At 36.3% G+C, this 19092-nt stretch overlaps 1 protein-coding gene across 1 annotated transcript in view; it reads left to right on the top strand.

The window, feature by feature from the left end:
• Positions 1 to 19092, top strand: part of MMP16 (matrix metallopeptidase 16) — a 259044-nt gene that overhangs the window by 238095 nt on the left and 1857 nt on the right. Inside the window, exons 8-9 of the mRNA XM_029923828.1 lie at positions 5943 to 6093; positions 16070 to 16185. Of these exons, the coding sequence (XP_029779688.1) occupies positions 5943 to 6093; positions 16070 to 16185 (267 nt within the window). The remainder of the gene's footprint in view (positions 1 to 5942; positions 6094 to 16069; positions 16186 to 19092) is intronic.

Here is a 19092-nt window from a genome sequence, read left to right as displayed (position 1 = left end):
TTAAGACTTTCTACTTTAAATGCTACATAACTATGATGAAAACATACAGCAAGCTTGGAAACAGCTGTCTGGATTTTCCATCTCACTGATTCTGACAAGGAAGTGATCTGGGCCCTTGGGATGTGTATTTTCTTTATAAAATATTCAAATTAAACAATGGCTCAGAATACGAGTATATTTTTGTGATAGTATTTCCCAGCACAGAGTTAAATATAATTACTTAAATAACCCTTCAACATAATACTGGGACATGCCTTTTTATTTTCTCAGACTCGTTAGTGGTTATAAAACTCATTTTTAGTCTCTTCTAAGAACAAGATTCAAGGCTAAGGCCCACAGTGTTCTTTATGTAGACTTTCTGTTTTTGTTTTGATCTCATACTTGGTTATTTGTGTATATTAAACATGGGTCTTTGAATTCATAACCACTTATTAAACACCTACTAATTTCCAGCCATTATATATAAGGTACTGCAGGACGTGTTGGTTACAGTTTTTGTCCAAATCAAGTTGCTCACAGCCTAGAGCAGGTGGCAGGCTTGTGATCCATTAAAGTACTAAATTATATGTACTAAAAGTGCACTAAGTAATATGATAAAGGAGAAGACTGGGTACTCTGGACATGTAAGAGGCCCACCTTACTCAGATAGGAACTGCTTTCCAGAGAAATGATGTTAAGCTAAGCTTTGAAAGAGTCACACCCATCTCCCAGAAATGGAAAGAAATCAAATGTAGATGAAATAAAAGATTCATATTGAGGAGAACTTTGAAATGACATATAGATGAGTTTATGCTAAATGCAATGGTAAACCACTGAAAAGTTTAAACAAGAGAGAGATAAAATCAGGTATGCATTTTAGAAAGATCCCTTTAATGACCTTATGGATGACAGATAAAAGTGATAAAAGTAAAACTGACATCAGGGAGACAAGAAAGGAAGTTATTGGGGCACCTGGGTGCCTCAGACCACTGAGTGTCTGACTTCAACTCAGGTCATCATCTCATGGTTCGTGGGTTTGAGCCCCACATCAGGCTCACTGCTGTCAGCATGAAGCCTACTTCGAATACTCTGTCCGCCTTTCTCTCTGCCACTTCCCTGGTCATGCTTTCTCTTTCAAAAATAAAAATAAACATTTACTTTTAAAAAAGGAACTTAAGGAAAAGATACAAGTAAGGCACGTGGATTGAAGACAGCATGGTGCACTGGCTAAAATCCAGGACTTTGGCTAACAGACTTGAGCTCAACGTATCTAATACCTTGTGTCATGTTTGGATGGCCAAAAATTTATACTGAATAATCTTATTCAGTTAAAAGAAAAATTAACCCAACCAGATTAATTGACTTTAGGGGTGGATTTGTTACAGTAATTCATTCAAGAACTATTACACTTGCCATCTCTCTAATAGGCCTCCTGATCTCTCTGTTTGTAGCTTTGCTCTTTGCATCTCCTCCATTCTCTTTTCTCTTTCAGTTCATCTCTTTGGTTGCTCAATTTATAGATCCTCATAATGTCTGCTTGCCTATGACCATCATGGCCTCGTTCCATTTAATAAATAGTCAATTTCCTCTGCTGAATGGGAATGTCTCTCAATATTCCCTGGGTCACATTCCCAAGAAAGAAGAACAGAGGGGTCTGTTCATCTCTGCTCATCTGCCTAACCTGTAATCCATAACTCTGCAGAATTTTGATTGGCTCTAGGCTTAGATGGTAATGTATAGGGAAGATATGGAGAAGAGTGGGACCTACTTCACAGCTTGTGGACAAGACAATCACCTTTAGAAGGGATAATTGAAAAGCTTACCTAGTACCAGTGGCAATATGAATGGACTACAGGGGACAGGTTCAAGAAAGTATTTAGAAATCAAATTAGCTAAATGTAATGATCCATCAGATATGAAAAATAATAAAAAGGAAGGCTGCAAATGTGACACATAGAGTAATTAGCATTTCATCCACCCAAATAAGGGAAACAAGAAGAAAGATCCTTCGATGAGTTCAAATTTGAACTTATGGGTCAACTTTGTAGAAAATCTCAGTAGGTAGCTATATAAAGTATTTGGCTTTCAAGAGCTGTTTGGATTACAAATAACCATTTATAGACACTCTCTTTTTTGGCTTCTAAGGTTTTCTTTTACTTTAGTTTTCCTCCCTGTCTCTTCTACCTCCTTTGCATTTGCCTACTCTTCCCTCTTCCCTTATGATCTCTCTGAGGGACATAGATTTTTAGAAGCCCAGTTCTGGTTCCTTTTCACCTTTCCTACATATTCTTCCTTCTATATAGTCTCTGTATATTATTTTCTCTCTCTCTCTCTCTCTCTCTTTATATATATATATATATATGTATATGTATGTATATATATATATATAATCTTAAATTAGTAGATATCATATTTATGCTGTGACTTTACAAATTATCTTCAAATTCACATATCCAGTTGCTTATTTGACTTCATTTCAGTATCTCAGACTCTTGATTGGAGCCCCCTTATAGCCCATCCACCTCAGTTTTCTTTGGCTTATATCATGATTCTTCTCTTACTTACAAAAGTCAAAACTTGACGATTATCCTTGATACTATCTGGTTTTTAATTTCCTCCAGCCAACCCAACAGTAATGCCTATCAATTCCATCTCCAAAATGTGTCATGAGTCTATTTTCTCTTTCCATCAGTATTGCTGTCACCGTTAGCAAAGAACTTTTTAATTTTTCTATTTAGTGGCTTCCTATTTCACTTTAGAATGAAGTTCAAATTTTGATAAAGGCCACATGATCCTTACCTCTATTCTTACCATACATTCCAACAATATTGTATCCTAGCTCTCTAACAAGATTCTTCCCATTAAGGCATTTGTCCTTGGTGTTTCCACCCTATCAAACCATCGTCACTGAGCTGGCTTTTTTGCATTAAGTAAGTTACAAATCACATGGCATTTGAATAAAGAGATCTTTCCTGTGTCTGATACAAGCAATACCCCCCATCTCATCACTTTTACATTAATACATTTTTTGTATTTATATAGTACTTTTATCTCTGAAATGATCTTTTTTTGCTTGTCTAAGTTCAGTTTTCTCATACCCATTGAGTGGGATCTAAGCTCCATGAGGCAGAGATGCTGCCCCTGTTATTCAGTGTTACATCGCTAGTGCCTAAAATAGTGCCTGGTAAGTGCACTCAGTAAGTTGTTCATGAATGATTCAATTAACTAATTCTTGCAAAAGACTATTGGCAGGTCTTCTCATTTCCATTCTTTGCCTTTTAATCTATTTTTCATAAAAGACAAAAAAAGCATCTTTTGAAAATATAAAACAGATCATAGCTCTCCATTTATTTAATCTTTGATGATTTCCATGCATTCAAAATTAGACCAAAACCCACCATATACATTTTCAGTACCACTCTCTTTTTGTTCATTACACTCCACTGATCTGTCCATTTTTAATCATGCCAAACTCCTTTGCTTGGGATACTGTTCCTGATATTCTTTCCATAGATACCATCTTCCTCTCTTTAAATTTTGATTTAAGTGTTATTTCTTCAGGGAAGCTTTCCTGATCCCTTTACTTGAAGGAATTTCCCATTAGGATTTCTTTTATCTCACCCCTTGATGTATTTCATTCATAGCATTCAATAGTTTTCAACTTGTACAATTATATTTTTTGTGTCTTTGGTTTCATCTGCCTAATCCACTAACATGCAGGGTGATCAGGATAGTGACCAGGTCTGTCTTCTTCTCCTTAGTACCCTTAATACTTAACATGATAACTGGGGCACTAAAGGTACTCAATAAATGTTTTTTTAAACAAATGATATCAAATGGTAGTAGAAGCTCTTGAAGTAAAGTTTACTTCTAGTTACAAACTAGAGACACCTAACTGAATCTAGCCTGAAGACATGGGATTTTGTTTTTGTTTTCGTTTGTTTCTTTTTTTGCGTTTTGTTGTGTTCAGGTTATCACAGTCCTCATCTAAGGGTAGTAAATATTCTAACAAGTAAGTCTTACATCTATGAGAAAGGGCTTAGGATACTTTGTCAGATACGAACTGTTTTATTTCACCAGATTTTAATTCCAGAAGGAGTTACTGATAAAAGATCCTCTTTGCAGAAAGATCCAGAAAGACCAAGGGAAGAAGACCTTGAGGGCAGAAAGAGAGAGAGAATCTTAGGGGAGTGTATATTTGCTGACTTTTACAGAAATGCCTCCATATTTGAATATCCCATCCACCATAGTTCTATCATACATAACCTGCCCTTGAAAGTATGTAAGTGTGGGATCACCACTCCCAGCCCCTACCTCTGATTTAGAACTTAGAAGAGAAGAGGGCAGAAAATAAAGCCTTAGGAAACGTCAACATTTAAGAACTGAGAGGAATGGGCACCTGAGTGCCTCAGTTACTTAAGCATTCAATTCTTGGTTTCAGCTCAGGTCATGATCTCGTGGTTCCTGGGGTTGAGCCCTGAGTTGAACTCTGCGTTATCAATGCAGAGCCTGCTTATAATTCTCTTTCTCCCTCTCTCTCTCTCTCTCTGTACATCTCCCTCTTTAAAAAAAAAAAAAAGGAAGAAGAACTGAGAGGAAAAATAAAACAGAAAGGACAGATGCCTGAGTTCAGTCAGTTAAGCCTCTCTCTCTCTCTTTTTTTTTTTTTTTGTAATGTGTATTTATTTTTGAGAGCGGGAGATGGAGACCAAGATTGAGCAGGGGAGGGCAAAGAGAGGGAGACACAGAATCCGCGGCAGGCTCCATGCTTCCAGCTGTCAGCACAGAGCCTGATGTGGGTCTCCAACCCACAAACCTTGAGATCATGACCTGAGCCGAAGTCAGATGCTCAACCAACTGAGCCACCCAGGTGTCCCAAGCTTCTAACTCTTGATTTTGGCTCAGATCATGATCTCAGAGTTAAAGAATTGGAGCCCCACATTGGGCTCTGTCAGGCTCTGTGCTGACAGCATAGAGCCCGCTTGAAATTTTGTCTTCCTCCTTCTCTCTGGCCCTCCCCTACCTATTCTCTCTCTCAAAACTAAAATTTTAAAAAAACAGCTAAAAAAAAAATCCCCCACCACCAGGAAAAAAAAAAAGGTTTCTAACAGCTTAGAGAGAAAAGTACTTTAAGTGGGCAACTGTGTTAATCCATAGGGGTGGAGAATGATTTCCTTGGAAGGCATTGATGACTCTGGAACTAAAGTTCTCAGGGGAAAGTAGGTAATAAATCAACTCTCAGTGGAATGAGGAATGGTTATAGACTTCTTGAGAGGTAGTACCAAAGAAGGGAGTGGTGAGCACAGTTGGCCGTCGGTATAGTATGTGAGGAAGGGTGTTGCCTATAGATAATTTCAGAACAGCAGTAGAACTGACTGAAGTTTGTCTTCTTGTTAATATCGCCATGCTCCGGCAATTCCAAACAAGGTTATGGTTAAAATTCTCTTCCCTTAGGTTACCACTCAAAGAGAGGGATAGAGCACATGGGGTGAAAAGAAAATGACTTTATAAGACCAAAGGACTTTGTGAATATTTATAATAATAGGAAAAGAGCAGCCTAGAGGATTTTCAATGGAGTAGAGGTTATAATCAGCAAAGCAATCTGAGGGTGTACAGAATGCATAAAACACAGGAATGTTAGCCATAAATAAAAATAAGGCCTCCAATTCCCAGAGGAAAAACCCTGATCCTTGATTCAGAATTGTTGTATTATGGCAAGTTGTAGATCTTCTGCGTTTCTTAAATTAATTCACATATTCTGCTTATATTTTTACATAGTTACTCATTCTATCACACTTTTAAAGATAATCTTTCAACAATAACATTGATGTTCCAAATGTGACTACTACTTAGTTATTTTATGGATTTAATGTAAAATAACTTTAAATGCATTGTGTCAATAGACATAGTCTACTTTCTGACATTAAATTACTGTCTTCTGCATTTGCACTTATTTCATACAGGTAACAAATATTGGGTGTTTAAGGACACAACTCTGCAACCCGGTTATCCTCATGACTTGATTACTCTTGGAAGTGGAATTCCCCCGCATGGTATTGATTCAGCCATTTGGTGGGAAGACGTTGGGAAAACCTATTTCTTCAAGGGGGACAGGTCAGTACGCATTTCACATGAGGAGAACAGTTAACTAATGTTTAGAGAAGTGAATGTTTCTCCTCTAAAATGGACATGTATTGTTGATTAAGAATCTGTGTGATATAAAGACAAGAATTAATGAAATCAAAAATATTTTTAAGCATTCAAGATAATATTCCTGTAATATACCCACATAATATGACCTTCTTAGGAATGTATATGTTCTTCCTCTTCTCCATCAACTTATCGTGCCTATAAATCTGTACAGGCAATGTATCTGTAATTTTGCAATGCATTTTCTTGGCATTTTACTTTTTTTAAAAAGCATTTTATCACATAGGCTTTTTTGCTTGTTTGTTTCCATATCCAAAATTAAAGTTTTACACTTTGCAATTCACTGTGAACATTTTCAAATAATTCCAGTTTAGTCATGAGTTCTTCAGAAGCTAATTATTTAGATACCAACGAACAGGTGTTATGAACTATCACAGAGCTTAACTTGTAATAAATATCCCTTCCCCTAACTTTCTTTCATGTCTCTTCCTTTCCTTTCTTTTCATTTTCTTATATGACATTAGTAAACATCAAGTGAATTACACTAGTCTTATGACTTGTAGCATCTACTAGGCATACATAGCTCTACTCCTGTGCACTTTTATATGAATTACACACAAAATGTAACTGGAAGAGAGTATGTTTTTTTATTGATTTAAGTTAGTATTAAGTAGAAGAAGTAATAGAGATGAAAAATAATTTTTAATTACACTTCTACTAGCTGGGTCAAATGTGACACTCAGTGTAATCATTTTGTAGTTAGAAGAACTTAAGTATGCATTTTATAGTATATTTTAAAAAATACATAAACAGGGGCACCTGGGCGGCTCAGTCAGTTTAGCATCTGACTTTGATTTTGATCAGGTCATGATCGCATAGCTTGTGGCATCCAGCCCTGAGTTGGACCCTGTGCTGACAGCCTAGAGCCTCCTTAAGATTCATTCTCTCCCTCTCTCTCTGCCCCTCCCCTGTAAATAAACTTTAAAAAAATGCATACACATACACATACACACACATATGAACAACAGGCTTTAATGCCCAACTACCTAGTATTGAGTTTGCCTTATAATCCTGGCGTAGTATAACCCTATAATATGTCTCCAACGTTAGTAGAAACATATGTGAGGAAATAAACTTTATTTTGCAATTTGTAATTTTTAATTGCAGATGATTTCAGACATTGTGCTTTATCTGTGAACAAAAAACTCCTATAATTTGTCTTCATGGATTAGAATATAAACTTTTTAATTTGTTTTGTTGCCAGCTTTCTATAGGTTTGATTTGTGCATACTTTATAGCAAAATGTTCATAAACTTGCATGCAACATTATGAAACTAAGGATATGCTAAATATTTCTTATGAAATCACAAAACAAAAAGGTCTAGCAAACAAAAATTCCATTAAAGGAGAAGATGCTACTTACAGCCACAAAATGTATATGATTCTCAGCAAGACAAAAGTGTAATAGAGTATGAAAGAAGAAAGAAGAAATTGATGGCCACAGCATGGTGACCACTAATGAAAATAAATCTGCAGACTTATAATGTATTCCTTAGAATAACAACCCTGAAAGTTGTTAGAGTTTAAACCCCCAGCCAATTTAATTGCTTGAATGTACTCTTTCAGGACCAGGTTCAATAAGGAGTTTTTTGTTGTTTGGGGGGTGGGGGCTGGGGTGGTGGAGAAAGACATAGAAACCAAAGGCTGACAAAACACACTTCTGCAGGACATTTCCTATAATGGTGTTAATGAGGATTTCCCAGATGGTAACAAAAACTGCCATTCTATGATCAGAAAGCCTGTTTTGTTTTGTTTCTTCATACATGCAAGTATTATTACTTTTAAAATATTCCAAATGTAAAAGTCAGCACTTATTGAAAAACTTAAGTTTAGAAATTAAATGTGCACTTCCTCAAATAAGTGAAATCAATGATAGTTAGATACTAAATTCATACTAGAATAAAGGAAATAGTAAACGGAAAAGGAGTTTTAGTTTGTTTGTTTCCCACTTGAGAAGCTACATGGAAATATAACAAAATGTAGAGAAATACTTTAAGTTCTGCCTAAATAACTAGTTTTTTAGGTTTAAAAAATATTTATAAGTTGGTGCTCCTGGAGGCTCACTCAGTTAAGCACCTGACTTTGGGTCAGGTCACAATTTTGGGGTTCACAAGTTCGACATTTCAGAGCCTGGAGCCTGCTTTAGATTCTGTGTCTCCCTCTCTCTCTCTCTGCCTCTCCCCCACTCATGCTCTGTTTCTCTCTCTCAAAAATAAATAAACATTAAAAACTTGTTTTAATATTTATAAGCAAGAATCCAATTAATTTCCATGTGCATGATCTTCTGTAAGACTTCCTGAGTCGTAGGTGGTTTATAAGCAGATGACTTCATATAATTCTATAATTCCAAAATCGCAAGTTATCAGTACATTCATTCTAGATTAAAATTAGATTGATAAGACATTAAACTACATGATTGAAACATATGAACAACAGGTTGTCACTTTTATATAAGAATCAGTGAGTCTTCCTTATAGACTGCATATTTTTAATACTTATCAATTTTTTAACATTTTGTTTATTTCCCATGTATATTTTTGAGCGAAAACACTGAATGAAAATTGCTTTGTCCTTACTCACTTCTCCCTCTTCTCTCACTGCTATCCTTCTGAAGCAGAAAGGATGGATGGCTGTTGATTGATGGGTTTCTATTTCTCTGAGGCTAAGGGGAGAAGGAGATTTTAGGGATCATCTAGTCCAGGTATAAAAAACTCAGCTGCTTTAGGGGGCCAGGCAGATATTGTATATCCTACTGGGTAAGCAATAGTATGTAAGGAATAGTAAGGAGTGATAGGTACTGTGGTGAGCTGGAAGGAAGAGTACTCCAGAAAGGCACTCAAAATCAGAGTCACTTATTTAATTGGCCACACAAACAAAGCACACAGCTTAACCGACTGAGTCGCCTAGGTGCCCCTTACAAAGCACAGCTTTAAATTAGATTTGGTCCAAGTGCTCCCGTATGCCAGCCCCACATCTTGTTTTCATGTCCTGCCAGTGCGTAGACACAGTTACACTCCACAAGAATTCATCCTCCTCTAACTCTACTGCCTATGGTGACGGTATGGCTATGAAACAGACTTTTCCATTTTCAACAACTCTAATTCCTTAAGGAACTAGAAGTTTCTTTAAGGAAACTTCCTTAAGGTTTCTATAGCAGTCCTGGCATAGCTCTCATTCATTTATTCAAAACAATGTTTTGAGCAAATATGATGTGACATGTGTTAGAAAGGATCACAAGGCTTCTGCTCCTGTGGCACTTAGCTTCTATTAAAAGAGGCAATAGTAAGCAGTAAACAAGTAAATGAGCCGAATCCTTTAACATTGAGAAATGCTACAAAGAAATAAAGCAAAATGATAATGTGATAGAGACTCATGGGTGGGCAGGAGTGTTCAGAAAATTAGTATAGAATTCAGAGGCCTTGCTTATGAAGGGGACACAAGAGTGAGGCATCGGATGGGTGAAGTTTCAGCCACAGGAAGCTGGAACGATAGGTTGTAGGTGGATGGCATAGTAGTGCAATAATAGAATGTTTAAATCCGATAAAACTCTGTGGCTAGAACATAGAGTTAATTGGTAAAGGAAGTCAAATATGTAAGCAGAGACCAGATTATATGGAGCCCTGTAGACCATGACAAATGTGTTGGATTTTATTCTAGTACAGTGGAAAGGTATTGAAGGTATTTTCAGCAGGAAAGTGAGATGATCTGGTGTGTATTCACAGACTTCCCTGTGGCTTCTGAGTGAAGACTGGGCTTCCAGAGCGGAAGCAAAAAGGTCACGGGGAGCCTGCTGGAGTCATACTGGAGGCTATGACCGTAGCAGTGGAGACGGAGCAAAAGGAGAGGGTACAGGATATATTTTGAACGCGATTAGAACACGTCTTATGGCTTGGATTTTAGGGATGATAAAAAAAAAGCAAATTAAAGATAACTTCTAGGTTTTTCACCTCAAAGTTGAATGGACGGTGCCATTTCTGGAGATAGAGCAGACCAGGAAAGGAATATTGGGGGAAGGGGATTAAAAGATTGAAATGTGCATATTTAAATTGAGATGCCTGTTTCACACACCAATGGGAGGAATTAAGTAGTACTTGGATAATTTGAATTTGCCTCAGAGGAAAGGTCAGTCTGAGATACACATTGGAGAATGATTGACATAACTTGTATTGAAAGCAGGGGCCTACCTCAAATCTCCTAAGTGTTCAGATAGCTAAAGATGAATAGTTGAAATGATGGCTCTTTAAACAGATCTGTAAAGTCAGATTAAAATCTCCACTATTTCACTGTTTCACAGACAGTTTGGAACTCAGTTCCTCAGATTCCTACTTGCCCTTTTCTAAATACACTCTAATTTGATACTTGGATACATTTTGATCCACATAGCATTTAACTCTAAAAGGCTATGTTTCTAAATTATCTCTTAGCATCTTCTCACAGATACATACCCTATGGCCGTACTTCATTCTAAGCAGAACTTTCAACTACTTTAAGATATTTTCAAAGAAAGACAAAATTTAGATCCACTTTGGCCTTTACTATTATCACCCCCTAATAGTCAAACAGAAAAACATTTATTTCCTCCAGCTTAACTTGTGTGTGTGAAGTATTCCTCAATACAGTTCCTCATCTAACACAGTATAAGTTGATATCCCCAATTCCGTTGCATCACTAAGAATGTCTCTGAAGAGGGGGACATTGGGTAATTATTTGGGTATGAAAAAAGAAGGGCTGCTGTATTCTGTGTAACTTAAGAGAAGCGAGTAGTCTTAACTCTGGAGTATAGATGAGACAATTATTATTATTATTACATGGACAACTTTTGTCTCTTACGGATGTGACCCATGATTAAGTCAGATGAAATGAATAAATCTCATTTCTAATCATAATTTATTTTGAAGCATTGATTTGCAAAGCTTTCCCAAAGAATCAGCAATGTAAAGTCATAATTCTACATTAGAGATAACTGATGTATTCAAAGAAAAAAACTATACATTTCACTTATAATAGATTTTATCATTTGCTGACCTTCCTGCACAAAATTCCAATTTTTCCCATTATAATACCTAAGTTGTAAACCCCCAAATAGTTTTTACCCAGGTTTCAACTAGATATGTTAATATGCTTCTCAGGGAACCCATAAATTATTTTTCAGGGAAAAAAACATCAGTGCAATGACCTTTATGTTCATGCTGAAATACGTTCAAATATGTTGGAAATTAAGATGCAAACTTGTATTTATGAATAAGGTTCAGCACCTCCTTAAGACAGCTCTGAATAGGGGCTCCTGGGTGGCTCAGTCGGTTAAGCCTCTGACCTCGGCTCAGGTCAGATCTCACGTTCGTGGGTTCGAGCCCCGCATCGGGCTCTGTGCTGACGGCTAGCTCAGAGCCTGGAGCCTGCTTTCAGTTCTGTGTCTCCTTCTCTCTCTGCCCCCCCCCCTCTCATGCTCTCTGTATCAAAAATAAATATTAAACATTTAAAAAAAAGACAGCTCTGAATATAGTTAAATGATTCTAATCACATTCAGGTTTACTGGATATCTTTTAAAACTGCCACATAGCAAATAACCTAAGAGTCCAAGCCTACACTGAGTGTTTCAAAGATAGTGAAATGATCCCAAGTTATAATTTTGCATTATCTGCTAGTGATGAAAGGGAGAAAATGCTTTTATTCTGATAAATACATACTAGAATTATGTTCCTGCAAGAGACAGTAATAAAATTCACAAGCATTAATATTTTCTTGAAATTGTGATCTCTATGAACATTATGTTTTTGGCATATTATATAAATGCTCAAAAAAGTGTTGGTGAGTAAATGGATCTATGAGTAAACAGCAGGAGGGAAGAAGGAAAATCACACATAAGTATGTTAAGAGTTTGAGAGTGTACTGAAAGTAAGAATACTATGCCCAAGGGAAACAATAACACTAACATGCTAAACTACGAAGCTGAGGGCGCCTGGGTGGCTCAGTCAGTTAAGTGGCCTGGATTCAGCTCAGGTCATGATCTCATGGTTCGTAGGTTCGAGCCCCGCGTCGGGCTCTGTGCTGACAGCTCAGAGCCTGGAGTCTGCTTCAGATTCTGTGTCTCCTTCTCTCTCTGCTCCTCCCCTGCTCACACTCTATCTCTCTGTCTCTCAAAAATAAAGAAACATTTAAAAAATTAAAAAAAAAAACTACGAAGCTGAGAGTATTAGAGTTTCAACTCTGCAACATTTCAAAAGAGAAAATACGACTAAATCATTATCTTTTAACTGAGTTGAGTGACCACACATACTAAATCTATGCTTAGGAAATCATCTTAGAAAGCACTGTAATATGCAATATAAAAGATTGCTGAGGGATTTATATGAAATAAAATAATTAATGTATGTGTATAAATTTATTTATAGCTACACAAACCTATACAAGTTATTGGTATTGCTATAAAAACATCACTATAACTACTTCTCAGAGAACAAACCTGGTTTCTAAGTATGCAGTTAATCTTTCTTAAGTCACACATAGGATGTGATACCTTTATCCCCAGGATTTCTAATTGTTCTAAACCTCTGGCTTAGCAATATTGAAAAACTTACTTTAAGTTGTAGTTTATATCTAAAAATGACATGCATTATAAGTAAGTCATTATTTGATCTATCATGTAAGGAAAATCCCTGCCAAGTAAATTTAGAAGCAATATCTACTGTAAAGTACGTTATTTAGAGATGTAAAATGCAAAAAAAATGTTCCTTAGAATCATGAAAATGAAGCAGTTGACTAGTTCTCTATGAGAGGTTTGCTTTTTTTAAAAAAATGTTTATTTATTTATTTTGAGAGAGAGAGAGAGAGAGAGCATGCCCATGAGTGGGGCAAGGGCAGAAAGAGGAGACAGAGTATTCCCAATGGCCTCTTCCCTGCCAGCACAGAGCCTCACATGGGGCTCCATCTCACAAACCCTGTGATCATGATCTGAGCCAAAATCAAGAGTCGAACTCTTAACTGACAGAGCCACCCACGTACCCCTGAGAGACTGTATGGTCACGTGCAGGAACCAGGTGACATATGTGACTATTGTAAACCCCACTGAAATATTTACTTAAGAGAGGATATCTTGAAATTTAACCCACCATCCATTCTATATTCATCATAGAATATTCTGAGAAAGAAATATTCAGCAATATTTTTAAAGCAGGTGTTCCCGTGAACTAAATGTGAAAGAAAATATACTTCACAATTGGTATAACAATACGCTAATGATTCTGCCTTCTTGTCTTCAGAAAAATAGGCCCAGGCACCATTATATTAGCTCAGTCTTCTTCATGAGGCTTTTCCTGATCTTGCTATCAGATCTCTTCTCGTCTTCTTTTGATGAGAATCTGTGATAAATATCTGTAACAGGGTATTTCCCTCTTTGGATAAAATCTGCCTTGTGGTTTACTTATTGAAATACTTGTGAAACAATCTTTTTCTCTTTTCCATGTAAACATTGAGAGTGGAGGAATTGCTAAAATTTCAGATGTTACTTGAATGGATGTTTCTAGGGAACAATAGCAAAACTTTATGTATAAAACTCCAAAACTCAATAGATAAAGAGTCTTCCACAGGCCTAGAATAAGAAAATATCCAGAAAAGACCAGGAAATGCTTTTTTTCCCCTTGATTCCAGCCAAAATGCCTAATCCTGAGATAATGCCTTAATCACTTCCCAAGCCTGTGTTGGTAAAACATTAACTTTAGCAGATGGAAAGAGATATTTAGTGGGGAATAAAAGGCAAAGGTTGTCAAATAAATTTAAATTTGGAAAACATATTTGGTGTGCATAGAGGAAAGAGGAAGAAATTTTAACACAAACCAAATTCGTGATAAATCTATCCCTTACTGTCCTCTTAGAATTTTCATCTCTTAGGGGCACCTGGGTGGCTCAGTTGGCTGAGCATCCGACTTCGGCTCAGGTCAGGATCCAATGGTTTGTGGGTTCCAGCCCTGCATCGGGCTTTGTGCTGACAGCTCAGCCTGGAGTCTGCTTTAGATTATGTGTCTCTCTCTCTCTCTGTCCCTCTCCTGTTCATGTTCTGTCTCTGTCTCTCAAAAATAAATAAATGTTAAAAAAAGAATTTTTGTCTCTTAAAAGGGGACAATGATGACTATATGATGGGTTTGTCGTGATTAAACGAGATAATGCATCGAACCTATGCCTGCCCTAAAATGTGAAGTAGACTGGGAACTGCCAATGGCTTCACCCGTTTTTGTCATTCCTCTTGAATATTCAAGACATATACTCATTTGACTCTTAAAACATATAAACAATTATGAATGATCCCCAGTCGGGCTGGTTACAGTTTGTTTTGGGGATGTCTAGTGATTCTGTAAAAGTGGCTGAATGGCCACCGTGTGAAGGCATGGGGATCAGAGAGTTCTGACTCTTGGCGAGCTTTCCTTTGATCTGTTTTCCTATCTATCCCTTGAGGACTCCAGTCAAGACCTGCCTTAAAGTCTACCCTCATATACCCAACTGCTTCTTCAGCAACTCCACTTTGATGTCTAGCAGGCACCTGAATTTAACATGTCTAAGACCAAAATCACCAGCCCAGCTTACCTTCCCCCATCCTGATCTTAGTGAAGATCTTCCATATGTTCAGGCCCCAGATTCTTGAGTTATGTTCAACTTCCTTCTCTCACCTCTTGCATTCAACCCATTAGTAAGCTCTTTAGGATTTCCCTTCAAAATACATCCAACCTTTTAAATTATCATCAACTCTACAGCTTATATTCCAGTCCAGGGATTGTTGCAGTGACCTCCTAATGGGGATTCCTGTTTCTTTTACCTCCTTAAGTCTATTTAACTCAAAACACCCAGCATTTTCCTTTAAAAAATAAGCCAGGTCTTGAAACTCCTCTGCTCAAAATATGTGCTGGCCCCAAATATCCTTTAGAAGAAAGAAAACCAGAAGCTTTGCTGTAGCATAAAGGTCTATCTAATCTTAGATTCTGATTCCCACTCTGACCTTTTCATCCATTTGCCAGCTCAATTCTAGTCACCCTAGCCTCCTTGTGGATGCCTAAGTGCTCCAAATTTGTGCCTGCCACAGTAACTTTCAATAACTAGCTCCTCCACCTGGGATGTTCTTCTCCCAAAAACTGTATGTGTTGTGCCTCACTTCTTTCTGCTTTCTGCTCAAATGTCTGATAAAGGAAGGACCTCCCTGTTCACTCATTAAAATGGCTTCCCCATATTCCTAGCTAACTTTATCTGCTTGTTTTCTAAATCATACCACCTCCTATTAGAGTATGTATTTGTTAATACATTGTTTTATTGCCTATAACCTGTATGTACCTAAAAGGTAAGACTCATGAAAGCTGGGCATGTCTGTTTTGTTCAAAGTTATATCGCTCTGGTGCCCACAATATGCCAGGACATAATAGGTACTCCATAAATATTTGTTAACGGAATAAATGAATGTGGAATGAATCAAGATTCTGCTTAAGATGTTTCCAAAAACAAACAAACAAATAAATAATTAAAAGTGTTCTGCTGCCTAAGAAAAATTTTTCAAAAATCATGAAAACCTCACATTTATCCTTAGGTTGGTGATACCCTTTTGAATTGGAAATATATTTAGCAAGCACGATATACTTAGCTAGAATTTTTAAATTAATTTTAGCAGACAGAATAAATATACAATAATAATAATACCCACTTTTAACATGTGCAAGATAGGCAGCAGAATGAATGTTCTTTGTATCCAATGTCTTTATAGTGTTTTTAATGAGTTCAGCAAATCATTAACAGATAGCATACAGCAAGGATTTAATGAATATTAGCTATTACTGCATATGCATAATTTCGTTCTCCATGCGTGTGTTTTGTTTTTTGTTGTTTTTGTTATTATCCGTTCTAGGTATTGGAGATATAGTGAAGAAATGAAGACCATGGATCCTGGCTATCCCAAACCAATCACTGTCTGGAAAGGTATCCCTGAATCTCCTCAAGGAGCCTTTGTGCACAAAGAAAATGGTAGGTAGCATATGCATTGTATATTTCATGAGTTTACTAAATATTTTAATAATGAATTCTAGTTTTTCATTATGTTAAATTAAATCATTAGAAAGTACCATACTAGGGCTATAATATATTTATGTGAACTTTCCTCTCTAAATTTATGCTTAATATTACGCTTCAGATGTTTTTTTAACCTCAGCTTATTTTAGTTTATGAGAAAAAAATAAAGACAATATTTAAAAAATGAAGGGTGTAGATACCTTCAAAGTAACCTTCCCTATTTTTCTATTAAAATTACTATAAAGTTAATAACAGACATATATAGGAAAGGAGCTGGTCACAAGGAAGGTGTATACCCAAACCCTTGCACTCAAAATCTCATATTACAGTAATTAGCTTATATGCTCATTATCATTCTAATGTAAACTCTTTGAAGACAGTCACATAGTAAACATTCAATAAATCTTAATTACATAAATTAATTTTATCCCTCCCATTACTCCAAAAATTCATCGTATAGAGGAAACATCTCATTTGTCTGGAAAACTTGTTCTGTACAATGGCAATACCAAGTCATCAGGAAGGCCTTGGTCTATCAATAGCAAAGTCTCCACTTTCTATTATGTACAGATTCCATGCTTGTAGCTTCTTACCTTAAATTCATACTCTACACCATTTCTTCCTTTAAGTTTGTGCATAAAAGATGAAAATTCAAATTATTAAGTAAACAAATTTGTATTTATAGCTTGACTCAAAGTAATTGCCCTTAAGTCTATGCACATGGTCATAGACTATGCACATGGTCATAAAGTTAGAGATGACAGAACGCTGAATGTTTTCTCTGGCTTATCCTTCCATCAACGCAGCAGTTTGTTCCTTGGAATCCTCTCCTAGTGGTAGTCATAAAAAAGGAGTCTACAGATTCAGCAATTCAGCTATAGATTTTTGAAGAATACTTTTATATTAAGGTGGAATGTGCCTCCCTATGTACATGCTAGTATTAATTCTGCCATTTTTATCAATGAAATATGAATACGTGGTGCTATGGATTGAATGCCTATCATGTATCAGTTGTGCTATATAAATTTATTATCTAATTTAATTGTCCAACATAAATAACTTTTTATGTAATTATTATTTATTAATGAAGAAACTGGCATCAGCTAGTGTAACTTATTCATGATCATAAGAAAGGTAAGATTACATATTTGAGATTTAAAACTAGAACATCCTAGCCCCTCGGAATGTGCTATAATGTACTATCTCCAAAGAGGAAAATTTAACACCACTCTCTACATGATATCATTAAGGTAACTGATTATCTGTCACGTCTGGCTAAATTTTTCATCTTGCCCTACTAGACTAATCCAGGCTTTCTCAGAATGTAGCTTCCTGGGCCACCATCCTCCTGGTTTTCACCTGTAACCATCTTAACAGTTTTCTCATTTTCCTCTTTACTTTTAGTCTCTGAAAATACAGCAGTCTAAATGAGATCTGACTCAGGCCGAATATAGTGGAATGATTTCTTCTTAGCATTCATTATTCGACCATGTTTTAAGCAAGAACAAGTTTTTTAAAACATACGTAAATTTTAGTAAAGAATCACTGAATTATCTCTCCTTCAAATTGTTTCCATGTTAACTGCCATCAAGGCATACCACCTAGGTATTCTATATTTCTCCTGAGAAAATGCACTTCTAAGGTAAATACAAGATTCTACTTTTAAACTGTTGCATTTCATTTTGCTGATTGCAGCCCTGCTTTTGCCTGACTTTTATTCTGTTGATTTCCAATAGACCCTACTCCCCATTCTCACTCTGTTAAAATATACAAGTGAAATCCAAACATATATTTCCACAAGATTCAGTTTATTCATTCACATTTATTAAACACTAATTAACTTCTTCCTAATGAGTATATCGGAATGGAAAACGGAGAACACATAGACACTGTCATCCAGGAACATCTACTAAGTTAGAACAAGACAATTATGGTGGACAATGTCTCATTATATTTTAGGACTAAGCAATAGAAAAGTCACCATAAAATCCAGTCAAGTATGGGAAAAGAAAAAGCCGTCACATAATATACTACAGTCCCACTGAATTCTTTCTCAGAATTTCTCAAAAAATGGTAATTTGGGTAAGAACTCATCTGCAGTTGCTATTCTTAGTAAGCATAACATCTACAACAGTAAAACATCAAAGCTATTCTTAAAAAGGAAAAAAAGTGAGTGCATCAATATTTCTTCAACCAAATACTATTTCGTAAGTGGAAGAACAAAACCAGACCTACATTATTGAATGAGATGAATATTGTGGGATCAAGGTTTAACAGATTTCTATTACCATAATTTCAGGCCATTTCTTTTCAAGTACTTTTGTTATTTACATTCTATGGACTAGATGTGTTACCTCATAACAAATATATTCAGCAAACTATAATCCTACTCCTCTATATGGAGTGTGCTACTATAAGATTTGGCTGCATTAATATAAAAATGGAAACTTCCAAACTTTTGCATGCTACCCAGTAGGTTCACAGTAATTAGCTTTGACTAAATATTAAAGATGAGGACACTTCCAGCTGTTGGTTTCCAGTTTATAAATATAAGAAGTATGTTCACCTGTTTTGAAGGTCTGTTTAATTCTAAATCAATGCCATTATTCAACAGTGATTGTCTAATGCACTCTTATTTGGCAAGTCTTCAACATTTCTTCATCCAAGCTTGTTGAGTAATTACATTGGATTTCATTAGTGTGATCAAATACCAGCTCCCTGCTGAAGTATTTGAATCTACATACACCTGCTTTCACTTGGCAAGTTACTCTGATTGCAAAACTGCCCTTCGAAACTACAAGCAACAGCAGATTTTTATGGCACTGAACAGAATGATTTCCAAAATGAAGTGACCTGAAGTGC

Source organism: Suricata suricatta, chromosome 15, assembly GCF_006229205.1.
Source record: "Suricata suricatta isolate VVHF042 chromosome 15, meerkat_22Aug2017_6uvM2_HiC, whole genome shotgun sequence".
NCBI classification, from domain to species: domain Eukaryota; kingdom Metazoa; phylum Chordata; class Mammalia; order Carnivora; family Herpestidae; genus Suricata; species Suricata suricatta.
The sequence above is the reverse complement of the archived record's forward strand: the minus strand, read 5'-3'. Positions and strand labels throughout refer to the sequence as shown.